General features: G+C 34.4%; 1 protein-coding gene across 3 annotated transcripts in view; it reads left to right on the top strand.

The window, feature by feature from the left end:
• Window positions 1-27439, top strand: part of FBXL4 (F-box and leucine rich repeat protein 4) — a 78358-nt gene that overhangs the window by 17739 nt on the left and 33180 nt on the right. For all 3 annotated transcript variants that reach the window (XM_038554779.1, XM_038554780.1, XM_038554782.1), the window contains 3 exons: window positions 8119-8464; window positions 15518-15762; window positions 23077-23290. In XM_038554779.1, the coding sequence (XP_038410707.1) occupies window positions 8119-8464; window positions 15518-15762; window positions 23077-23290 (805 nt within the window). The remainder of the gene's footprint in view (window positions 1-8118; window positions 8465-15517; window positions 15763-23076; window positions 23291-27439) is intronic.

Raw genomic sequence — 27439 nt, 5'->3', positions numbered from 1 at the left:
TCTTTTAAGTAATTTAAGTAGTTTAGACAAATTGGATTTTTAAAATTTTCCTTGGTTTTCTAATAGGGAAAGAAAGACCACATGTTTAAAGATGTAATGCATTCTTTACACCTTGTACCTTAATGTTCATAGATGGTGAGATTTGTGTGTCACAATTTACTATAAAGAAAATGTGATTTGAACTAATTAGGATGTGGGCAAGTCTGTGAAGTTAGTAGGAAATATGACCTACAAACAAGCATCATGTTATTGCTTTTACATACAGTGAGTAACTCAAAGTAGATCTATAAAGTGATTGTTTTAGGGAGGGTACTTAGGGAATTAGCTTTAATGTTAGGGGATATCTTTGTAACAAGCATATTCATTTAAAAACAAATGTTGCTTTCAGAAATTCATGCATTCTTTCTAAAAGCCTATTTATTTATATAAATTTGGGTAGCAGTGCCTCGTTCTGTCTCTTTTTCTCTCTTTTTTTTGTAGTTCAGCCTCTTCTTTTTCAAAGAATATAATCATTGACCTGGTAATATATTCACATGGTTCAATAATCTAAAAAGTACATAATGCAGTCTTGTATGTTCTCTCTTCTCCATATGCCAATGACCCAAAACCGCTTTTATCCACTTATTTTTTTTACAGTTTCTTTATGCAGGTACAAGCAAATACAAATATATTTTTATTTTCTTTATATGCAAAAATAAGCATACTATTCATGTCATTCTATATCTTGTTTCATTTAGTAGAGTATACTGTATCTTTCTATGTAAGTGCAAAGAGAGGTCCCTCATTCTTTTCTGTGGTTGCAAGTAATGCACAGTGTATATGTATCCCAACTTATTAACCAGTTTCCTTTTGATGGGTACTTAGTTTTCCCATACTTTTGCTACTATGAACATTAATGCAATGAATAACCTTATTTGTCATGAATCAGTTCACACGTGTGTGGGTTGGGTTCCCAAAAGAATTGCTGGGCCAAGGGGTCTATGTATTTGTAATTTTGATATATAGTGCCAAATTTCTCTTCAAAGAAGCTCTGCTTATTTATATTCCTGCTAGCATTTTTTATGCATACATGTTTTGTCCAAGCCTCACCTACAGAATATGTTGATAAATTTTAATATTTTTGTCATTTTGATAGGTGAAAATGTTATCTCATGTAAACCTTAAGTTAAAAGACTATTGTTATCTCTAAGGTTGAATATGCTTTCATGTTTAAGAGCCATTTATGTTTCCTTCTCCTTGAACTATCTGATCATGTTATTTGCTCATTTTTTTATTTGTTGATATCAGTTTTTAGATCTATCACTTTACTAATTCATTCATTCATTAAAATACATGTGTGTCCACCATGTGCTAAGCATTGATTTGGGTATTGGAGATACATCAGTGAACAATGAACAAAATAGACAAAAAGCCCTGTGCTTTTGAGCTTATTCTAACCCCAGAGCTGTTGGTGGGCACATGTTAAACTGTGAGTCCCCAGCTGCCACTGGAAGAGGAGTGGGGACAGGATCAGTTACCACCTGATACACTGCTTCCTTTAAGTCCTTTGTGCCTTCAACATTAAGGGAGTATAACTCCCCAGGGTCAGGAAACATTTGCAGAGTACAGCTCAGCTCAAGCTGGAAACTGCTGGAATAATCTTTACTCGTTCTTTTCAGAATGTCCTTGATAATTTATCGTGAATAATAGTATTAATGAATCTATTTTTTAAAAAAACAGAAAACTAGCATCCTTTAATATACAGATTTTTGGTGTTTTTTTGTTTTTTGTTTTGTTTGTTTTTTTCTGAGAGAAAAGGTGCTTTGGGCAGGATCCTTTCTTACGAGAAAATTGTTTTATTAGATTCTGTCATTCTTTGTCTTCTAATGACAAATTTACACACTTTTTCCCTTAAAAAGCTAGTCAAATTTGGGAATGAGATCTATGAAACATGTAATATCTTTAATCTAAACCCTAATGTCTGTATAACTGATTTTAAGTATAAATCATGCTCTTGGATTCCTAGCTGAGAGTTGTAGTATATGGTTTAATTAAAGCGACAACTTTATTTACAGATGTATATCTAATTTGCTTAACTGATTTTTAGCTATATTCCATGGAAAATACCATCAAATTTTAAGAGAAAAAGAATCTAATATATATTATTGCAGGATAAGAAAAGAGACTTTTAAATTTTACTGATTATGAGATCAATAGATATTTCATTGTTTAAAAAAGCTTGTTATAAAAGATCAAGAAAGAAAATACACACAAAAAGCCCCCACAATTCTTCTCAGATTCAGTAACTGTTAATATTTGGTGAATTTCTTTAAGCAGTCAGAAACACCAAACACCTTCTCTGTCAGTTCACTGCTGGGAATGGAACAAAGAACCAGACAAACATGGCTCTTGTTCTTTGAGCTTTATAGGCCAGCCTGGAAGAAGACTGGGAGATCACAGGGAAAGTGTGCTGGTGGAGGGAAAACCTAATCTGTGGGCCTCAGACAAGCCTTCCCTGAGGAAGTGACTTAACTGAGATCTGAAAGTTGAGTGAAGCTTTAGTTTGGGTGGGAAAGGTGGAGGGAGAAGAGCACGTGCAAAAAAGTGAAATCATGAGGTGGGGTCTTGGTGTTTAAAGAAGTGAGAAAGGTTTAAATGTAGAGAACAAGCTAGAGGAGGGCCACAAACATGGAAGTGCCATTCTTAAGATTTAGATGACTGGTTTCTAGACTTTGAGAATCCCAGGGGTTTTGGAACCAGTATCCCAGAAACAGACCTTGAGAAGGTTGTTGTTTCACAAGTGATTTGCCATGAAAAGGCTCCTGGAACCAGTAAGAGAGTGGGGTGAGTGCTGTAGGGAAAGGAAGAAGTCCCAGCCAGCCTGGAGGAAAGGTTGCCAGGGAGCTGGACTCTTATACTTCTGTACCCGTCTGTTTTGGACTGTGGGCTGGGGAAGTGGGAAGGAGAATGGGAATGAGGATCTTCCAGGAACATGCCACCCTCTGGATGAAGAGGCTCTAGGAGCCCAAGTAGTTCTCTGAAGAAGGCTGTAGGTGGAAGCCCTTAGCAGCAAAGCAAGGAGATGTGGAGGGTGGGCCCACAGAACTGACCAGGAGGTCTAAGTGGAGTACAGTAGAAAAAGTTGGCTATCATAAACTAACATAATAATAATAATAAAAATTAGAGAACTGATATAGGTTGTCAGATTATTTACATTGCTAAACGAGTACACATAAAAAGACAAACAAATGAAATACTAACATAATTTATCGTCACCATCACTTCATAAAAGAAACCTCAGTTTATAGTGGGAAATTGGCTAGATCAGATCTTAAAGAATGGTTGGCAATTTTACATGTATACATGTGCATATTTTCATGTATACCAATACGTTCCTTATTTTTCACATTTAGTCGTGGAACACTCTGCCACACGCAGTTGTTTGGGAACCATTGGACTGTACTGCCTGTGATTTTAATTGAGCACATGGTTTTATGCCCACCTTAAGAGTTAGCAAACGAGAGAGTGTGTTGGAGTGGCTCAGGAATTTGTTTGCAGGAAATGGACTCGTAGTCCCAGAGTATTCAAAATTTAAAAGCAATCTTTCCCTATTTTGTCTGGTTGCATTTTTTTGTTCAGTAAGTGAAGCAGACAAGTTACAGGTAGTTCTATAAGATCTCACAGTCTCCTGACTTCTTGCCTAGTGCCCGATTAAGAGAAAAGAAAACAGATAGTATACATGTCCTGGTCCTGAGGATAAGATCTTAATGTATGCTTGTGTAAGAGTCAGAAGTTAGGCTAGCACAGGGTTACACATTGGAAGGAGACAGGAAAAGAGGAGAAAGAAAATAATAAAATGAGGTCATATTAAAGGAACTGATTGGAATAAAGTTATTTGGGGATAAAACTTAGTGGTATGGATTTTTGAGTGTGAAAGCACTTAATTATATAATACTGAAGTCAGAGAAAGCGGGGAGAGAAAAAGTGGCTGTCACAGAGGGAATTTGCTGCCAAAGGAAGTTGCTTAAGCAACAATTTCACAAATTGGTCATGGTCTAGTCCTGACTTTGTAGGCCAAGAAGCATAATTTTGTTAAAGCAGATGCTAGTCAGTTCCAATTAGAGATGGGCTGCGAGGCAGGGAGTGAGTAGGTGTACTATGGAAATACTTTTCTTTTGTTTCTGTTGGTGTTCCTCTTCTGTCTCTTTACTTCCAGCTGATGAAATGAACAGTGTTGGCAAGAGAACCTTCTTTGTGCTGGCTACTAGATACGCTTACTAACCAGGCGACATCTTGGTTATAGAGAAGTTTTTTGCATCCATGGGCCTGGCTTCCAACCTAAATGCTCTGGAAAACTTGCTTTCTCTGGTTTCCATTGGTGAATGTCTCTCTTTCTCTATTTACCAGTTGCTTCTGGGGAGCCCTAGAGAAACTCTCTCAATGGGGAAGCAATAGATCAACATCACATTTGTTTCTTTGTTTCTAAGAACTGGACACATAGTAGGCATTCAGTGCAACCAACAGAGAAGTAAGTGGGCTGATGGAGAGAATGCTGTTGGTTACCATCCCAGAATTAAGTGGTGGGAGGTCACAGGCACATGGGTGGCTTAGTTTTTTATTAGGTGTCTGTCTTTAGCTCAGGTCATGGCCCCAGGATCCTATGATCCCTGCTTTGGGCTCCCTGATCAGCAGGGAGCCTGCTTTTCCTGCTTCCTCTGCCACTCCCCTTGCTGTGCTCTCTCGCTCTCTCTCTGTCAAATAAGTAAATACAATCTTTAAAAAGAAAGGATTTTTTTTTTTTGAAATTCCAAACTGAATTTTACATATGTGATACTGTAGATTTAAAATACACAGGACTTTGGAGTTTGTCAGATTTGTCCCACATACATGTAGAGAGTGTGTGTGAGCACATATAGTAAACAGTTTAGTAGCATGACTTAAAGCAGTTTAATTTCATTAACACTGCCCTGGGTTTAGAGGATTAAGAGACTTGGGGCCATCTCACAGAAAAGTGTGTGTGTGTGTACACCCACAGGTGTGCACATGTACATTTGTATTTGCTTGCTTGTTTTCAGTGACTAGATTTTAAGATTCTGGCTTTAGTTTTCTAGAATAAAATAATATGGGCATATTCTCTTATGGAATAAAATAGGTATCTTTCTCGTTCTGACTTTGAAATAATATATTCTAGTTTTATTAGGAAATTTTAAATAATTCATTTTACTGTAGACACCTCAGGATCAATTTGTATTGGTCTTATAGTTAATGTTAGTTTAATTCAGAAGGCCACAGACCTATAAAATAATTTTTTCTCTTTTTATAATTTTTGTTACTTTTCAGGTTATCAAGAAAAAATAAAATATAAATAATTCAGATACATGACAGCTTTTCTATTTAGATATATTTTAAAATATTTCTAAAAACTGATGATGTTGATATTGTTCTTTATGTATGCTGTCATATTTACAACTTCAGATATATGTATAAGTAAGTATATAATATTCATGCTACATAGAAGACACAAAAATGTTGTTATGATAGCATTAATCCTGGTATGTTTAAATAAACTAGAAAGGTTAAAGAAGTCAATTTAAAGCATCATCTAACTTGTGCATTTTGCAAGGTAGGTAGTGAGGACTTTAGTAGATTAATTACCGTATTATAATTAACCTTATTAAAATAGAATATTTCTGCTCTAGTCAGTGCTTTTCTTTAAGCTTACATTTGTAAATTTATAATGTAATTTACATGATAATACAGTTCAAAATAAACATGAAGAACACATTAGTTGTGTATTTATTTATTGCAAAGGACCTGGCAAAGGTGATTTCTATGTCACATTTTCAGTGTTTCTGTTAAGCCTCATAAAAACTTCCCACTGAAGCTAAGTAATAAAATAGACTGGTTTAGAGCATGTGTGTTGTAAACCAGTATGGGCAATTATTTCACAGGGTCCCATTTGGTCCTTATTTCCTAGACACAGGACATTCCTCTAACATTCTCTAATGTCATTTTACTGTGGCAACAAGTAGTAATAGTTTACTATTTACAAATAGTGAAACCATTTACCTCATGATTTTTGGAAATATACTGTCTGAAATTAGGAATGCATTTTCCCTTACCAACATGGTTTTAAATGATTCATACCTCAGTTCCTTGTACCTGTATGGGTAGCTCTATTTAACTGCATAGATTTACATAAGAGTGTTCAAATCAATTCTATTGTTAGAAACCCTCAAGATTTTTGCAGTTAAGCTCATGGGGTATCTAGGTCTAGCCTTCTTTTTGTCTGATGGGTTTTATTCCTCATTGTCAGGAGAGAATCAGCAACAGTAGCAGATACGAGGTGGTTATAAAGATTCTAGTGATTCCAAAAGTTCCTACTATAAGGATTAGTGATATCCTTATATTCCCATGAGCTTCTGCTATATGCTTTTATTCCTAAAGGTAGAAATTACTATATTTTCCTTTTGCATTCTCCAGGATGGTGCTGTATGCCCTTCTTGCTGCCATCTTGGCCTAAAGACCGTTAGGGTATGTGCATGTTGATGACTTCTACAGTTTTGATTCACACTCTTCTATCTATTTCAGTTTCTTAAATGCCTTGCTGTAATCAGTGTTTACTTAAATCTTAATAAGTCAGGCCAAGGAAACGAACTGGCAATGTATTAGAAAAAAAAACTCATATGATTAGTAAATTTATGGAAACATTTTAAGTGTTACTAATAATCACATATAAATTATGTACCATGGCGATAGACTTATCATGAAATTACGTATTATTTTCAAAGATAAATAATGCTTTCAGTAGTCATTCTTTAAAAAAAAAAAAGATTTATTTATTATTTGGGAGAGAGAGAGAGCCTGTATGAAAGGGGAGGGGGAAGATGGAGAGGGAGGGAGAATCTCAAGCTGAGCACAGAGCCAAAGCAGGGCTCAATCTTAGTACCTGGATATCATGACCCCAGCTGAAATGAAGAGTTGTGGGCTCAAATGACTGTGCCACCCCGTCACCCCTCAGTAGTCATTCTTATATGCTATTGGCATAAACTTTGAAAGCAGTTTGTATTGAGGACTTAGAAACACTTAGTCTTTGACATAAAATCTGTATTAAAAAAATTCTGCTAACTAAAGTAATCAGTAATGGAAAGATGTTTATTGAAGTATTTTTTTGTGTTTCTAATTTTCTCTGATATATCTGGAAACAATATTAGAGAAATAGTTACTTATAACACATATATATGAATATTGTATATCTAACAATGCTATGTTACGAAGAATCTTTAAATAATTTTGGAAAGTAGTTTTATAAGGAGACTTATATGAAGAGATGGAATGTGAGTTGGGCCATGAAGAATAATAGATGGGCAGATAATTGCATATTGGGCATTTCATTGTGGGGAGACAGCATGAGCAAAAACACAAAGGTGGAAATAAATTTATTATCTGGAAGATAATGATTAATCTGACTAGAAAGTAAGGGTCAGTTTGGAGAAGTAGGAGAAAATGTTATTTACCTGATATGTGTTAGGTACTTGCTAGATAACAGAACACACACAGATGACTAAAAGAGAAAAAATGGGAATTTAGAGGAAGAACATATAAAAGCAACAGCTTCACGAAAAATTTGACAAAACTTAATGACTGGATAAAAGAAAATCAGAGATAGCAAACGTTTTCAGTTTGTATGACACTGATAACAGAAGTGGAAAAGCTGGAAAAGGAGACTCTGGTGCGACAAAGTGCTCGGTCTAGTTGGGTTAGGATATATGCACACAGCAGAGCTTTATTCATTCTATATGTCTTGTTTTGACTTTGAGTTTCTTTTTTTTTCTGAATGATGTTCTTCGTGTAGCTCTAGTTATGCCACTTTCTAGCTGACCAGTGTGAAATTTGCCAAAAGGAACTTTCTAGGAAATTATAAAAATAGTTTAAGTAGTCCACATTCTTTCAAGGTCTATGACATTTAATTAATTATTTTTTTAATGTACTAAAAACAGTACTTGTGTTTGATTCTGTTCATCTTATTTAATACCTTTGTGCGTCGCACTGTAACATATTGGGCATGGGGCCATATCCTTAAGATGACAGTAAATCTCATTCCAAAGTGTATTATAGGTAAGTTTCTTTCTTTGGCAGATGGGAGATTCTTTGGTCAGAGACACCGACGAAGGTGAATGCTTCCCAGGCTCGCCAATTTAAACCTTGTATTAAGCAGATAAATTTTCCCACAAACCTCATACGGCTGGAAGTAAATAGTTCTCTTCTGGATTATTACACTGAATTAGATGCAGTCGTGTTACATGGTACGAAGGACAAGCCAGTGCTTTCTCTCCAGACTTCACTTATTGACATGAATGATCTAGAAGATGATGACTATGAAGAAAAGGATGGTTGTGGCATGGACAGTCTTAGCCAAAAGTTTAGCAGTACTGCCCTCAGGGAAGGGCCAAATAATGGATATTTTGATAAACTGCCTTATGAGGTAAGCCAAAGGTAATCAGCAGCAGTACTGGACATACCACTGTACGTTTTAAATGTTCAGATATTAATGTTTATTTTGGTAGGTATCAGAGAAATACAAGCACTGGTAAAGGGTACATTATCTAATGTATTATATACAGTTAACCTTTGAACAACACAGGTTTGAATTGTGTGGGTCACTTATACGTGGTTTTTTTTTTTTTTTTTTGATAGTATAGTACTGTAAATGCATTTTCCTTAGGAGTTTAACATTTTTCTCTTCTCTAGATTAATGTCATTGTAATAATATGGTATATAATAAATATAATACACAACTCTGTTACTCAACTATTTGTGTTGTATGGCTTCAAGTCAACAGTGGGCTATTTGTAGTTGACTTTTGGGGGAATCAAAAGTTATACATGAACTTTCAACTGTGGAGGGGGATGGTGCCCTGACCAGAAGAGGATTGGAGAACAGAGACTGTAAGAGATGAAATTGGATAGAGGCTCAGAGCTGCCTTGATGCCTGACTCCACAGAACACCATTCATGTAGATGACAGTGATTGAGACATCCTACCATTGACAGTGCACAGCCTGGATCAGAGAGGGCTTGTGGGTTTTACTGAGAGATTTGCATTTTATCCCTTCAGCCAGTGTTCCTCAGGGTATTCTGTGTCTTCAGGACACAGCAAAATTAATCGGGGGTGGGAGTGTCCTAGTAATTGAGACCTTATATAAATAACTTTTGGGAAAAAATTGGAGCAGATCCAAGATTATAGTTTCACACTCACTATCTTGTGTTCTCTTGTAGTTTTTATAATGCTTTTTTGAGTGGGAGAGAAAGTTATGGCATAGCTAACATTCCAGGAATTACCCATAATATGTAGTCATTTTTTGCACATGTCTTGGCTCACAATTAGAAAAATTGTCCAGGTGTTTGGCCTTCATGTAAATTTTGTCTTTTATATGTGTCATGGTATAAAAAAAAAGACTGTACACCTTTTCTGCAGTCAGTAGGGAAACATCAAAGGTTTTATTTTATTTGTTTTAAAAATGAGAATAACACAAAAATGAGGCTTCTGGCTTAGTTTACTCTGCTGGTAAATGAAGAGTAGACCAAGAGGAGATCAGGGTGGGAGGCAGGGACACCAGTCACGAAACCACTGCTGTAATTGAGGGAAGAGATGTTGAAGCCTGGATATTGGAAGATTTGGAAAGGAGATGGATAGGAGAAATATTCCACAGATCAGAAGGTAGAAATTGAAAGTAACTAGTAAATGTTCATATCTAGATGAAGCAGAACATCAGAGAGACTTTCAGGTTTCTGGTTAAAATGACTAGGTGGAGAGACATGCCATTAATCATAAAACAGTGAGTGAAGGTGAGAAGGATATACTGACTTTGAGGTGCCTGTGACTCATCAAAGCATCTCAACTGGTTGAGGGCAGTAGGCAGTTAGTATTTCAGTTTGAAATGCAGGAGGAAGATCTGAGTTTATATTTGAGGGAGTCTACTTGAAAGAGGGGAGGGGCACCATGGTAGATAAAATTAACTGGTGAAAGACTGTAGAGTATGAATAAAGGGTCAAGAGCAGAATTCTGAGAATACTAACGTATAGTCCCATAGAGGAAGACCCATCAGAAAAGGCGCTTGGAATAAAGATGAGAGAGTCTTAAAAGCAAAGCAATAGGAAGAAAAGAGACATAGAAAACATAAAAAGGACATAGTCCACCCTGTTGCTGCAGAGAGCTAAATTACAAGTGCCCACAGGTTTTGGTTTTTGGGAGTCTTTGATAATCCTTTATGATTATTAGTTTAGTGGAGCCATGAACATAAGGTAAGGGATGAGAAAATCTTACCAAATTCGGTTAAGGCATGAAGGAAGGTGAAAGAAAGTTTATTCTGAGTATAAGCAGAAAAAATATTTTTGCTAATATACTCTATGGGCTGTACCATGGAGAAGACTGTTCACCAGTAATGAGTTATCCTTGTCATCTTGACTAACACTTCACCCCTTTGTGGTGGCACTCAAAAAAGGTATATCAAAATGAGGGAGAGTGAATTATAGGAATTATCTGTGCTAACTTCCCTTCTGAAAGAAGAAAAGAATGGTGGAGGAAGCAGCAGGGTAGTAAGGTTTTTGTTTGTGATGCAAGTTGGGAGAGATTTCAGCATGTTTCTATGCCAAAGGGAAGGAGGCAGTAGAGAGGGAAACCTTCCAGTACAGGTCAGGGGTTTGATCAGTATAACAAAGGAATATGGAAGAAACCTGGAGAAAGAATCTGTAGTCCTGAGGACTTTAACTGGCTCTGACAAAAGCAGAACACCATATCAGTTAATGCTGCAGGACACTGAATGATCTCTCAGTGACTCAAAGGAGAAACTTAAAAAAAAAAAAAGTTACCCAAATTCCTTTAAGATAATCCAAATTATTTAAAGTGAAAAAAAAAAAACCCACCCCATATTTAAATATGTCAAGTGACACAGTGTTTCCATAGTTGAAAATAATTGGATTATTGGTAGAGTGGGTTTTGAGGGTAGATAGATCAATTATGTTTTGGGAGTCCTATATTCATTGTAGTATCAAATGATTCTTCATGCTAGGATGCCCCCATGTAAAAACACATTGTGATAGATACTAGATACTAGATATGTAATGATTAATGGATATTGTCTTGTAGGCCTGAAACCAGTTATCTCTTGTTTAATCAAAATCCCGAAGTGTTTTTTCACACATCAATGTCATGGTCTCAGTGACTTTTCGTTATTCCTTTCCTATTTTAATATTTAATTAAAATGTAATATTAAGTATTATAGAATGTTTTCACACAAAATACACATCTTTTAACATTGGTGACTTTTGTTTGGAACAATGCCAGAAGTTGCTGGGTGTTATTTAAATTGCAAATCATCTGGAAAAAGTGAATTATTGGTCCTCTGATACAGGGATATATTTAATTTTTAATGCTTTTTGCACTAAATACTTAAAAATTCTCCTGATATAACTTTTAATATTGAAGTTAAAACAAAAGGATTTTAATTCATTCTACAGATAGTTAAGGTCCTACTGTTGCCAAGCCTGGATGCCTCTCATAGGTTCTTTCAAACATTTAAGAAACAGATAAATCTTGTATTATTCAGACTCTTTCATGGTATAAAGAGAAGGAAAGTTTTCAGCTTTTTTATAAAGCCAGCATAATATTGTGGCACAAAAAAAGACTACAGGACCAATTTTAATTCTGCAAACAAATACAATAAATAGAATTATTTTAAAAGATAATACAACAGAATCATTCAGGATGTATTCCTGGAATTCAAGGGTGTTTTGGTATTAGAGAGTTGTTTTTGGTATTAGAGAATTATAATACCATAGTACTAGGTCAAAAGGAGAAAAATCCTATCTCATCATAGCAGATACATTAAATTGGTTGACAAATGACAGCTGGATAGATATCCAAATTTGTTATCCATCTATGTTTAAAAAAATACCTAGTTAAGCCATTCAATAGTAATTGTCTACTACCAGATATTATTAACAAAAAGCTAATATCATATCTAATTATCCAACACTAGAAAAGCATTGTCCAATGTGGTAGCCAGTAGCCACATGTACTATTGAGCACTTGAAATATGGCTAGTCTGAATTGAGATGTGCTGAAAATATAAAATACAGGATTTCAAAGACTTCATACAAAGAAAAGAATAAAATATCACAGGAGTTTTATATTATTACATGTTGAAATGATCATTTTTAATATATTAAACTCTATTGAATTAATATCACTATTCTTTTGTCTGTATTTTTAACTTCATTAAGGAATAATTGACACATATAATTGTATTATATTTAAAATGTACAACACGATTTCATATATATATATACACACACATACACGCACATTGTAGAATGATTACCAAGATTGAGATAAGTAATACATACATTACCTCATATCACTAATTCTTTTTTTTTTTTGCTTGTGTTGAAAATGCTTAAGATCTACACCCAGCAACTTTCAAGTTTACAGTACAGTATTATTAACTATAGCCTTTTGACTTTTTAAAAAATCTCTTTACATACATACATCACATTTGTGGCTCACATTTAAATTAAAGTAGGAACAAGACAGTAATGTTACTTATCATTGTTCTAGAAGCATTAGCCAGTGCTGAAAATATGAGAAGGAAAAGGAATAATTTTTGGAAAGGAGGCTATAAGATCAACATCGTTTGCAGGCAATATGACTATGTACTAGAATTCTTAGGAGAATAGACTAAAACTATTAGGAACAATAAGTAAGTTGGCAGGTTACAAAGTTAATAGATAAAAACCAATAGTGTTAGGAACTCTAGGAACATAAGAGATCATTAAATGATAAATCATACCATGCCCTTGTGTAAGAAGACACAATAAAGTAAAGGTGTCAGTTTTCCCTAATCTTTGTATTCAATGAAGTCCTAATTAAAATACAGAATTTTTAATTGTTTTTTAATTTGAAAGTTTACCTGAAAAAACATGAAAATACTCAGGAAAATTCTGGAAAAGCGATGGAGGGAGCACTAGTCCCACCAGATAATAAAGTGTATTCTGAAGCTGTGGGACTGATATTTGTGGGTCAACAATGAAGATAGATTCTCATTTGCAACCAAACATTCCAGTGCATTTCAATGTGTAAAGTCTATGAAAATTAGAACAAAACTCATTTGACTCAGAGTTCTATTGATACGAGAGAAATAATGGATAAACAAATGCAACAGAATGGAGTCCAGAAACAGATCAGCATAAAAGAAAGAAACATTGGCAACTCCCTTGGCAAAGGGTTATATTTCTATAGTTAAAAAAAAGAACAGCAAAACAAAACAAAACAAAAACAAAAACAAAAACAAAACAGTGCTATACTGTTTTTTTGTTTCTTTTTCTGCTCTCAGAATGAGGAAATTTGTTGATACCAATGCTGTCTAGGTGACAAGAGAATGGATCCTTTAAAAAAAAAAAAAGATTTATTTATTTTTAAGAGAGAGGGCTCAGGGAGAGGCAGAGGGAGAGAATCTCAAGCAGACTCCCCACTGAGCAGGGAGCCTGATGCATGGCTACATCCCAAGACCCATGAGATCATGACCTGAGCTAAAGCCAAGAGTCGGTCACTCAACCAACTGAGCCATGTAGGTACCCCTAAGGGGGTACTTTTTTACACTCTTTGTAGTAAATTGATGCAAACACTGAAGGGCAATTTTGTGTTTATGTCAAAACTTAAAAGCATGTAATTTATACTAAGGTATATTTACATCATTTGTGAAGATATATGTACGTGTACATACGTGATATTGCAGTATTATTTGAGACAGGGAAGAAAAAACCAGGATCTACATCAGTAAGAAATCAGTTGAATTGTATATATACCACATCTATAAGAAGGAATGGGCTGGATTTCTCTGTGCAGATAAAGAGGTAACTACAAGATGGATGCATCATTAAATGAGAAAAGCAAGGTATAGAACAGTGTATATAGTATCATTCTTTTAGTGCAAATCCAAAATGGGATTTCATAAGTATTTATTGGAAGAGATCAGAAAAATGGTAAATGCTTATCAATGGAGAGAGGGTTCATTAGATTTGAGGATAGAAACTTTTCGTTTTCTACCTTTCTTCAGTGTTTGGGTTTTCTAATGTTTTTGCCCATTTTCTTTTGTTGTTTGTATAATACTTTACATTTTAGCAGTTTACATGTCATCGAAGTGATGAGATTTTAGACTAATTTTTAATTTCCTTTTATTTTCCTATTATAACACGTATCTTTAATATTTTTTAAAGTCCAGTTCAGTCTTAAGAGCAAAAACACCCCAGCCTTACTGAACACAATCTATGTATTAGTGAGCAATGCTCATATTTTATGTACCTTTTAAGCTTATTTTAAATATCACGTCACTATTTTGTAATTTTTTTGGCTAAAACAGTGTAATTATGTCCTGAAATTAATATTGGGCTTACATGGTCAAAAAAACTGAAGAGCATCATTTAGGTTAAAGGGCATATTTGCAAAACAAAAAGAGTAGCTAGACAAATACACTGCATTAAGCAAGAAATGCAGTATTCTCTTTCATCTGAAGATTTTTAACATTTAGCAAACATTTGATCTTTTTTTCCTTTGTTTCTTGGTCCAGAATAGGCTATTTTTAGCAGTAGTTCTAGAAAAGTTAGTTTAGAAGCCCCAACCTGTTCACCATCAAAAACAAACAAACAAACACCAAATCTTGGACTAGTTCAAGGAAACTATTTTAATTAGAGCTAAAAATAATTTAGATTCCTCCTCTTACTACTTTTTGTATCTGTCTGCTGTTCCATCATCACTGCCAGCAGGCCCCTGTTTTCTCTTTCCTCCGGGAATTCTGTAACAGCTCCTTGACTGGTTCTCTTTCTGCCTCCCTGCCTCCAGTGGTATCCCCTGTGATGAGCTTTCCAAACACAAATCTGACCGTGTCATTCTGCAGTTTAAATCCCTTCAGGGGATTTATTGCCTTCGGAATAAATTCACGCTCCTCTGTGAGGCTCTTTGTAACCCAGTCCTTAACCACTAACAAGTCTTTCACTTAGTTTGGCTCTCACCCTTTAAAGCTGAGCCTTCCTGGTACAAGTATACTCTCCCTTTGCAGTTAGGCTGGTATCTTCCGGAGCAGCCTCTGTTCTTCTCTTTCAAAGCTATTAAAACATGTCATTGTGCTTACCAGGTCCCCCCTGGACTCTGCAAAACTCTGAAAATGGGAACTCTCATCTATCACCATGTTGGAGGTGTAGTAGATGTGCAGTTGTTGTTGAGTCTATGAAAAACTGTATTAGATTACCAAAATATATGTTTGTACTATAAAAAAATGGGTCAATATGAGCCAATATGCTTTAAACAGTTTGAAATGTAATATATATTATCTTATGTAAATGCGGTTTCTTCTGATTTGGATAATTATGGGGAATTGTGATTTAGTATGTAAAAATATTGTTATAAAATACATGATACTTTTGTTCTTTATTAGACCATATAATACACTTAAGTGATATTGTCTTTCAATCTGTTTGATGTAGCTCATTCAACTGATTCTGAATCATCTTACGCTACCAGACTTGTGTCGATTAGCACAGACTTGCAAACTACTGAACCAGCATTGCTGTGATCCTCTCCAATACATCCACCTCAATCTGCAACCGTACTGGGCAAAACTGAATGACACCTCTCTGGAATTTCTGCAGGCTCGCTGCACCCTCGTTCAGTGGCTTAATTTATCTTGGACTGGCAATAGGGGCTTCATCTCTGTTGCAGGATTTAGCAGGTGAGTGCCAAGCATCGTTGCACATACTTTACCAGCAGGCAGTACTTACTATGGAGTAGTTTCCGTAATAAGAGTGTGAAAGTATCTACCATATACTTTACACAAATAAAAAGGAAATCCATTTTGTGTATCATCATGTTCAGAATGCTTCTATTTATCAAAGTGAGTGAGTTTCATCATCCTGTTCAGCTAAACTTCACAATAATATGAAGGGAAACTTTCCCCTTTACCTCCTTTTATTTAAATTTTTTTTAAATCCTAAGTAACTTTCAACAGAGCTCCTTTTTTTCTTTCTCATATTTTCAGCACAGATGATTAACACATTTTAAAAACTATTTCCAAATCAAAATCCACCTCTCTAATGTGATTTGTCAGAAATGGAAAACAATTTATTATAGAACATTTTTAATTAAATCTTAATTACATGTGCAATACATCACCCAAATTTAGAAGCTCATTTAAACTAATTATGTTGAAAATGCAATTGCATGCTAAGTAGGCGACCACACTTGCAGACCTGCCCAGGTGTTTCTGCTCCTTTCTATTTAAGCATTTCGTTTTCTTACTATTAAATGTCACCTGTTAAACATTTGAAAGCTTACACAAGTGCATATTCATTTAGTAATGCTGTATTAATTTTGCTTATGATACAAACAGGTGTTTTTCTCTTAACCTTGATGAGGGTTATTCTCATTGTACATTACAGTATAATCCCATCATTTCATTAAGTTAAATAATGAAGGAGTAGAAACTTTGGGGAAATTACCTGTTATTTTTGATTAATGAATAATCTATCCTGTTTTTAGAAGTTAAAAATGAGCAACCACTCTCCTTTCACACATCCTCAGTGGATACATTCTTGCACAGTGGTTTATGAATTAGAAATTAGTATATTGAGCCTTGTTTTCCCTTGACTAGACTATAAAAATAAAGATGCAGTTCCAGAAATAAATATTTGATGCCATAAGATTCGGATGAAATAATAATGTTTGGGATAGTAACAGTGTGTTCCAAGTACTAATATTGATAGTTTCTGTATCAAAATAAAAAATAAACACAAGCTGTAATGGCTTACAGCACGTTTTGAAATGTGGATGCACTGAGTTCCTTTCTTTCCCGCCAAAAACAGCCAGGGAAAGGAGTTCTTAGATAAAGCAGTATGGTATTGTGGGTCAGAGAGTACACAGGTTTTTTTTTATAGCATGTTATGTATATACAAAATGTTTTCTATTATGTAAATTTGCTTAAGAGGAGATATCTATGGTTAAAAAAATAGGCATTTCTTTTTTAGCTTGTGATTTTGGTGAATTTTTATAGAATCCACATTTTTAAAAATTGCTTGACATTTGACAGCTACCAATTGAAACAGAGCTTAATCCTTTCTACTTCCCCTTGCCATCCCCCACCCACTTCATTTGATTTTTTTCCTCTCTGCTAATAGGGCCAAGAAGAAGTGAAGCTAATGATGACTGTGGGTATTTAGAGCAGCTATGGATCATATAAGTCAAGACTGACTTAGAGTAGCTATTGTCAGTAAGCATTATTTTACATTATAAGGACCTTCCAGGTATTTTAATTCCTCTTATAGCTCCTTCCTCGATGTTCCATAGTACTGGGAATTTATTGTTTATTTTCACCCTTCGTGCATAAGGAATTATAGTGAGTGTCATTGGCCATGTAAAGAGACATTTAACGTAGTTCCTACATCAGGCTACAGAAAAGATAAAGATATAAGGATAAACATGTAAACATCCTTCCTGTATTTTTATTAATAGAATAACAGGATGACAATTCATGAGTGTGGACTGTAAAGAAAACGTTGTAGTGAACAGCTGAAGTCCAGCTTCTTTGGCAAAATGTTGCATGTGACCGTGATATGATGACTAAAATGTAGCAGTAATATTAAATCATTGTTTCAGAACTCCCTTTATTTGACTCATTCTGGTGCAGGAACTGAGACCTAACTTGTGAGAAGAAAGTTTAGTAATGCTACTTTTTAAATTTTAGACTCATAATGGATAAAGATCTTCTTTTGCAAGATTAAAGCTCCAATCTACTTTCTCACCAGCAATTTCCTTTCCATTTTCAATTCAGCCATGTTAGTTGCTGTGGGGCTGTTTGAATAATCATAAAGGTACATACATAAATTTAACTTTTCCATATTTTACTGTAGTATTTCAGCCAGTAAAACTGAATCTTGATAGAATTCCTTTATGCATAGTCCTCATTCCCATTAAGAAAATAAAAAGTTTACATACCAGGGAGAGAGAATTCTTTTCTGGGTGGGAGACATTGGAGTTTCACCTACTGATTGCTGGTGGCCCCCTTGACTTGACTGCTGAATCGATAGTCATTATGGCTTGTAGGCAGCGTTCCCAGAATAAACAATAAATATTCATGGCTTGATTATTAATGAATAATCTATGAATAAGTATGGTCTATTTATGCTCATTACTGTGAATAAGACTTATTTATAATATTTTAAAGAAAAAAAGTACATTTTTAAACTAGAGCCCAGTGATGATCAGCTGCTGCTTTTGAGCAAGTCTTTGGGAAAAGTTTGATACAGTTTTATCTTTGTTGCCAAAAAACCTTTCCTCACAAGTTGGAACTGTTTAACTGGATTTCAAAGAACTTTTAGGAATTTATATTATTCAAAATAGTAGGAAAATAGGCTGAATTGGAATAGCAAGAAGTTAAAGTTTTAATCAGTTATTAAAATCCTATTCTATCTCCAGATTTGTGATTTGCAACTTCAGGTACTGCTCATGCATATCATTACTCATTAGAATTGCATCTTTTATAATTCCACTTTTCTTTTATAATACAGTTCCCTCAAGTCTTGGGTATTTCTTTGCCCCCCTGCCTGTTTGTGCTTTGAGGTTTAATCATATCACTCTGATGCTCAAAAAGCCTTGGGTTTATTTTTCCACTACTATGTTTCTTCGGAGAGTTGCCCAAATTAATCACTTTGATCTCTACTTCAGTTATGTAGATATTCTTACCCTTGACTCCTCTAATTGTTTCCTTCATAAAACATTCTTGGATGCTTTTTAGATTCAGGAACTTTATTAGATGTTTTGACACAGAGCTAAAATTTTATAGGATAAAGAGCTTATTGCTTATTTGTTTATTCAATTGCCTACCCATGCTTTATACAGTTGTCTCTTTTAGAATATCAGTTCCCAGAGACTTGAGATAATTTTAAGACTTTCTTTCCCCTGCCAACAAAGAGTTTTGTTTTTAATGGCTTTATTTTGAATCAGATGTATTAAATAAAATTCCAAATTTTATGAGATTAAAGATTGATCTTAAATATGCTGTTTTATAAAACTCACAGTCAGCTGACAAAATGTACCATTAGCAATCAGAAGCCATAGATGTTTATGTCTAATTCTCCCCTTACCTTTTATTTTCCCCCCTACCTTTACACATCACACAAGTTGAGAGGATTGGTGTCTTTTATTTTGATGAGTAAACTCAGATTAAATAATTTATTCATATGATTTTATTATTTCATTGTGCAAGTTTACCATTTAGTAAATTACTTCTTATGTACCTACATTACTCTGGACAAATTAATTCACCACATAAAGATAAGCCATTTATTTCTTTCCCATAGCAAGAGACCTAGTTTGGGATTATTCATTTGAAGTTAGATCTTCTCATAATACCCTCAATATCAAGAAATACATTGTGAGCATTCATACCATGGAAAGAATAGGCTGTAGGAAATGAAGCTGTAGTTCTCCTTTCAAGTGACTAGTATCACAATTGAGATGAATAAATGGATGACCAAGACAAAAACATGCATGTAATTATGCATTAAATAAGACTTACAAGAGGAGCATTAAGAAACAAGAGTTGTGTTAAGCTAATTGAGTCTGCTGTTACTTCTGCCTTCTTGAACTGTAGATCATGAAAAAGTAGATAGTGTAGATCCTGTAAGTTTAGGAAGATGCAGTATGGGGATATTGACCAAATAATCTGCTCAGAGTAAAAATATGCAATATTGAAAAAGAGAGGGAAAGTCAGAGAGGTAGTATAAGCATGATCATTATCTTTATTGTGCTTTCAAATTTTGTCATTTATTAAAACAATTTGGGGAGTTTTCTTTTTTTTTAAGATTTTATTATTTATTCATGAGAGATACACAGAGAGGCAGAGACACAGGCAGAGAGAAAAGCAGGCTCCATGCAGGGAGGCTGATGTGGGACTCCATCCCAGGACTCCAGGATCATGCCCTGGGCTGAAGGCAGACGCCCAACCGCTGAGCCACCCAGGCGTCCCAGTTAGGGAAGTTTTCTAGTCTGTTAACGAGTTGCTTTCTGCTGATTGGCTTGACATCACTCTGTACATTCTTTAGAGGAAAAAAGTTCAATAATGAGAGTAATGAGAAAAGAGGTGTTAAAGTATTCCAAGTCCAGCATGAGAAATAATTATAGAATAAACTGCTTAGCCAAATAGTGAAGACCTTCAAGAGATAAGGTGCCTGAAGATTTTGAGTTAATATACTCACTTAATTTTTGTAATCTGCAAATACTTGTAGAAGTATCAGATAAAAATAGAATAGTCTTTAGTTCTCTGAAACTCTACATCCATTTCTAGGTTGTAGCTTACAAAAATATGAAGAAGTACCTATAATGTTTATACTCAAAGTTAGGTAAAATTGTTAATTTTGTCGTATTTCTTGAGAGTAGTTTAACTGTAGTAAGGAAAAAATACCCTGAGTCCATAGAACTTAGTCTCTTCTGGAGTAGAGGAAAGTTAAATTTGTCAAGTGAATTTTCATAATTGAAAGGTACATTCAGTAAACTCTCATCAAATGTTTTTTCCATTCCTGACCTTGTGCTGTTAGGTTCACCAAAAATCTGTTTCAGTTGCCAAAGGATTTGAGGCAGCTTATAAACTCAGTATAAACAAATTAGTGGGGAAGGAAATTGTAGTTAAGAGGGAAAAAAAAAAAGTAGTGGTTGAGGAATAGAGGAGTCTGAATTCAGTTCAGTGTAGAGAAGATATGTCATCATTTAGTATACATTGCCTACCTTTGAAATGGATCCAGAATCCAAATATTGTGCACCACATTCAGTACTACCACCTGGATCCAGTGCACCCTCTTCTCTTTCCTGAATGTTGTAGTGGTGTCCCGACTGTCCCCCTGTTTATACTCCACTTCCCCTTCTGTCTGTTCTCTACACAGAAACCGGAGTGACCCTGCTAAAACACAAGGAGGTTGCGTTACTCGTCTGCTCAAGACCCTCTAATGATTGAGAATGCCCAAAGCCAAAGTGCTTATGGGACATATACTGTATGAACTGCCTCTTCCTCCTCTGACCTGCTCCTCATCTCTCCCTTACTTTGTACCTCCTGCATTAATCTCTTTATATTTCCTCGCTCTATATGGTGTCCTGCCTCCAGAGTATCCTGCACCAAAGCTGCTGCATTTACCCTTCCCTCAGTCTGGAATGTTCTTTCCCATACTTTGCTTTATTTACTTCCCATACTTGCTTTGGGTCTTGTTCCTCTTCTCAGTGATACCATTGATACTTCCTATTGCCTTGCCCTGCTTTTATTTCCTCCTCGACACTTTTTACTTTCTAATACAGTATTTGTTTTACTCGTTTACTTATTTATAGCCTGCCTCTCCTACCAAAATATAAGTAAGTTCTATGAGACCAGGGACTTTGTTTTGTCCACTAACTCCCATTAGAGTAATATCTGGGTCAAAATAGGACCTCAGTAAGTATTTGTTAAATGAATGAATGAACATGCTTGATGCAAACTGCAATTTAGCTAATTCAACTTAGCAAAGGTAACAGTAGTGAAACAGGTGGGCAGAAATCCGGGAGAAGGAGTAGCTTGAGGAGTGTTGGGGAATTTTAAGGAAGGGGTAGGCAGTTGTGTGAAATGCCACAATAAGTCAGGTAATTCAAGCACTGAAAAGAAAGGGCATTGAATTTGGCATTTAAAAGGAAAGGGCAAATTTTAGGGAGAACAAAACACATATTGCAGTGGATTAAGGATAAATGGTTGTTCAGGTATAAATAAGATATGTGAGTAATAGTTATTTTCAACATTTAAAATAAATTTGTAGCAATTGAATTTTTAATTGTATAATGTGAGTTGTCCAGGATTCAACTTTTATGTTTGTGGGGTGCTTTGACCTTTACCAATAGCTTCACATATTGTTTGATGTTCAAAACCATGAGGCAGCGTGGTGAGTGCTATTATGTAATTCTAGTCTGCGTTTTACAGCGGAGAAAGTGCTGAGACTTGGCTAAATGCCTTTTCCAAGGGCATATGCCAGGGAGTGGAACAGGGCAAAGTATTAATCTTTTGACTTAGAAGTCCAATGTTACTTCCTTTATTTTCATAAGTGATTGATTTAGTCAATTTTACTTTATATGTATACTTGAAAGCTAATTAATCCATTCAGGAAAAAAAAGATGTGGCATAAATAAACTAATGGCATGTTACTGATGTGGCCCTGTGATAGGCAAGAAAATGTCAAGAGTCCTAGACAGGGATGATTGGTGCACTTAAGTGTTTAATATGCTTAACTGATCAAGTTTCATGGATTCAAATATTCCTAGACTCACATTTAGTTTTATATTATTTTCAGATGATGATTATGGACAGGACTGTTGCCCTCATCTGTACTGCAACTAAGATAAATATTGTTATTACTATTCTGATATAGAGTTTTATGTCTGCCATGTTGAATTTTTCTGTGAATTATTTTCTGTGTATTTCTGCAATTGAATATCTTGTATTAATTTCAACATCAGTCTAGTAAATAGTAACAGTTACAAGGAACATTACAGTAGTACAGTTAAACCAGTTCAGATATTTCTTTAGTTGAGAGGAGGCTAGTCTGATTTATTTTAAGGTCATTTAATTAAAGCTTTCACCTTCTGTGTCGCATTCAAAATAAATTATCCAGAACTGGGTGGATATTGTTTAGGGGAAAATATCTTCTAAGAGGTTTGTTATGTTTTTGGTTTTTGACCTTACCAACTCAGATGTGAATTTTAGATAGAAGATATACATTCTCTGCTTTCTTAATTTTTTACTTAGCAGTAGCTCACTTTTTATATGATGGAAATACATCTTATCGTATCAAAGTGATTTATTTTAGCCTAATCATACCTATTTTGATAGGTAGTAAATGAGAATTTAAGTGAAACAAGTTTAACATTTTCTCTAATAAAAATGCATTCTTCTGAAGGTGTCTACTAAGAGTTGAGGTAATTCAATGTACTTGCAAAAATATCTTTTACTATGCAAAATTCACACGTAACATTATTTTTACAGGTTTCTGAAGGTTTGTGGATCTGAATTAGTGCGCCTTGAATTATCCTGCAGCCACTTTCTTAATGAAACTTGCTTGGAGATTATTTCTGAGATGTGTCCAAATTTACAGGACTTAAATCTCTCATCCTGTGATAAACTACCACCTCAAGCTTTCAACCACATTGCCAAATTATGCGGTCTTAAACGACTTGTTCTCTACAGAACAAAAGTAGAGGTATGAATATCACCATTCACATCTTTGCTAGTGTGATAGCCAACTGAATATTTAGTTGCCTGTAATTGCTCATGATAATATGCTTTCTGATTCTTAAATAGATTTTGATGCCACTTGAGTATTCTAAAATTAATAGAGCTGATTTAGTCATTTAAAAATTATTTAGAGTCTAATCTGTTGTTTTTATAATTACAGGAAAATGTTCTTCTCTATGTTCTTAAAATTTTTGTAATGTTGTTCATGTTTTCAGGTAAAGAATTAAGCGGTGAGCTTAGGTGAGCTGAAATGCTGACAAGGAATGAATTAGAGAAGGAGGTAGAATGATAGTGTGCAGGAGAGAGGAAACCCAGTGGAATTTATCCAGGGCCAGACTTAGGAGTTAAATTAATTCTCAGTACCATAGTTTAGGAGTCTCATTAATGAAAAGTGGAATCTTTTCATGTATATTGATCTACTTCCATTTTTCACCAGTATCTCTAGGACTTCTTTCCAGGTGACTACATACAGCATTTGACTCTTTTCATTAACTGTGTAGTATAGGTTATACCGTAATCTGTTCCACCATTCCCCAAGTGAACAACGCTCAGGGTTTTCCAGTTCTTTTCCTTTTATAAATTATCTAGCAATAACATTCTTTTTTGCAGAGTTTTGCATACACCTACTGCTATTGCTCTAGAATAGAGTCTTGTAAATGGTATTGCTGGATCAAAGAGTGTGTGCCTGGGCCCCTGTAGTAAAGACTCACTTGTCATATACTCGTTTCCTTTACTTCAGTCATGTTGACCTTCTTTTTATTACTTGAACATTCTAATCTGGTCCCAGCTCATGGCTCTTGGCTTTTCTGCCTGCCTAGAATGTTTTTCCAGCTTATTATGTGGCTACCCTTTTCTTAGCTCAGTGTTCAATTCAAGTTTTTTTTTTTCAGAGATCACTTTTTGGACATTTATAAAAAGGTAGCCCTCTTTCTGGTTTCTTTCATATTATCCAGTTTTATTTCCTTCTTAGCAACTGTATCACTCTTAAGTGATTTTGTTTTCTTATTAATATCTGTCTCCTTACACTGGGATATAAATTTCAGGAAGGTAGGAAGGAGCCTTGTCTGTCTTTCTCATTGCCATTTTTCGAACATCTAGGATGGTACTTGGTAAGATTGGTCATTTGATAAATGAAATGAATGAGTAAAATAACCAAATTACTTTTCCAAAATTGTATACCAGATACTTCCTCATTGTAGCGAACCCTTGACTGTCTCTAATGGTATCTTAGTCAATGTATTTAACCTGTGGTATTTCAGTTTTCTTTTCTCTAAAATAGTATAAAAAAATACAGATCTCAGGGCCGGGGCATTGTGAGAATTAAATCACATGTAAAATGTTTAGAGGGTGCCTAGAATATAGCAATCTCTCAATAAATACTAGCTGCAAAAAATAGTAGTTGGTACAAATAGTTTCATCATGGGGCAGTTTTGTGGTATGTTTTACTCTGTGGTAGGGAAAGTCTCATCTCTATTTTTACACGTTTGTTAATCCTTGTACATTCTTCTTCCAGTTGTATCTTTCAGCAAAGATTTTATTAAAAGTACATTCATTTGATTTCATTTTTCTCTTTAATACGGCTTCCATCATTCATGTATGCCTTGTTTTACATCCAAGAGCATGTTATAGTTTTCTTCACTTAGGTTTTATATCTTTCTGGTTAAAAGATTTCTCTCTTGCATTTTATAGTGTCAGATACAGTTTCCTCTTCTATTTAATTTTGATTGGTTATTGCTAGTTTAGAGTTTATTGTTTTTTGTGTATTTATTTTGTATCTGCTTACCTTACTGAATGCTCATAATTGTTCTAATAACTTTTTATTTATGCTTTTGTATTTTCTAATACAATTACATAATCTCAAAATTAATACTTTTTTTTGTTTTTCAATGATTAAAGTGTTGCTTCGTTAGATAGAACTTACTAAATATAGAGTCATAGCAAGTATACCGGTCTTATTTTTTATATAGTAGGAATTTCTTTAATGTTTCATTTTTAAAATATCTATACAACAAATATTTGTCTACCTATTGTGTGTCAGGCACTGTTTTAGGCACTGGAACCTTAGTATTGAACTAAAGACACAGTCCCTCATGCAGCTTACTGATTTTATATGTTGTTTGATACTGCTTTCTAATAAGTAATTTTTATCATCCTTGTTTGATTAAGAATATTTTATCAAAAATATGTATTATTTTTAAGGCTCCATTAATGCATTCATCTTTTTTCTTCTTTTATTTATCAGTATGATGACTTATGTTGAATAGTGACTCTTGTATCCCTACATGCTTTTAATTTAATACAGCACTAAGCTAATTTCCTAATATTTTGGAGCCAAATTGCATGAATTTGAACTCCAGCTCTATCATTTATGAATTATTACCTTGAGGAGGTTTCTTGATCCCTTATGCTACAGCTTTCCCTTCTATAAAATGGAGATAAGAATAGTATGCATCACAAAGAGTTTTTGTGAGGATTAAATGATTTAATATTCATGAAGCGTCTGCAACAGTGCCTGGTTCATAGTAAATATTCTTTAAGGATTTATACTTAAAAATAATTTTTATATCTGCTTTCTTAAGAGCTGTGGTTTTCTTTTTCATGCTGTTTTTATCAGGTCTGAGGCTAGGATCATGACAGCATAGAACAATGATTTGGGAAACTCCCATTTTTCTTTCATCTGGCATCACTTGAATAGATGGAAATTAACTGTTGCAGAATTTACCTATAAAACCATCTGGGTATATAGCCTTTTTTAGTGGTAGATCAGATTATATACCTTTTTACAGATGTGATGTTTTTTTCTAATCTATGGAAGCCTGAAAGTATGAGTATAAGAGCTTCTGTTTAATAAAATATTTTCAATTTGGGGGCAAAATGTTTAGCTAGAGTTTAACTGGTGACCTGCTCGGGTAGAAAGAAGACTGATTTTAGTTCTGGCCCCATGACAAACTTAATGATCTAGGTTGAGTCACATAGTCTCTCAAATTCCTAGATTCATTTTTTTGTAAAATGAAAGGACTATTGTCTCTGAATGCCAGTTTAAAGACAATGTTAGCCTATGTTTTCATTGGTCTGTTGTGAAATGACTTACCATTTGTGAGTATAAAATTGTCAGCTGTCTTTTCTTGGGTAGGTCCATCCATTCTTAGAGTATACCATACCTTATTTTTACTGATATATTTACTATTTTATTGGCCTATGTATTATAAATCTGAGATCCTCTGAGCAAGATAATGCCACATTAAAATTTTTTTTGTTATATTTAACTTTAAGAAGAAATATAGCAAAGTTAATTATTAAATGAATCTTCAGGAAGAAAAATAGGGGGAAAACCCAAGAAATTATATTAATTTGCTATGTACCTTATTTAAAAAAGATATCCCATGGGATACTTTTGAAATGTTGTATATTAACATGATCCAGGTTTTAGGAAATCATTAAGTGGTCCAGCTTTCTTTAATTTACCTTAAGAAACTGATAGAATATAACTATATAGTCCTTAAATCATTTTCTTTTATTTTTTATTAGTTTCAGGTGTACAGTTTAATGATCCAACAATTCTATACATTAGTACTCATCATGTTAAGTGTACTCTTAATCCCCCTTTTCCTTTTTACCCATCTTCCCATTCACTATCCCTCTGGCAACCCCCAGTCTGTTCTTTTTATTTAAGAGTGTTTTTTTTCTTTGTCTTTTTTTCCCCTTTGTTCCTTTGTTTTGGTCCTTAAATTCCACATATAAGTATATATATATTTTTAAAGTGTGGTTTATAAAAGACTGAGAAGATTTCCTATCTCAAGAGTGGAGATCTATATATATGTATCTAAGTCTAGATAGCATCAGCTCCAGCTTCCTTCAGTTACTTAAATATAGATGTAAAATCATATGACTCCACTAAATAAAATTTGTGTTGTAACCTACATTACTACCTATTAAAGTCTATTTTTATTAGTCCATTTGCTATAATATTACAAAAATAATTTATAAATTTATACAATTTTTCTGACACTGAATATGTAAAAAATTCATAAAATTAAATTTTAATGATTTACAGTTGACTTATAATAACATAAAAAATAATGCCATTTTAGTGACATAAGAAATTCGAAACTGG

Source organism: Canis lupus, chromosome 12, assembly GCF_011100685.1.
Source record: "Canis lupus familiaris isolate Mischka breed German Shepherd chromosome 12, alternate assembly UU_Cfam_GSD_1.0, whole genome shotgun sequence".
Lineage (NCBI taxonomy): Eukaryota > Metazoa > Chordata > Mammalia > Carnivora > Canidae > Canis > Canis lupus.
This window is presented reverse-complemented; position numbering and strand designations above follow the sequence as displayed.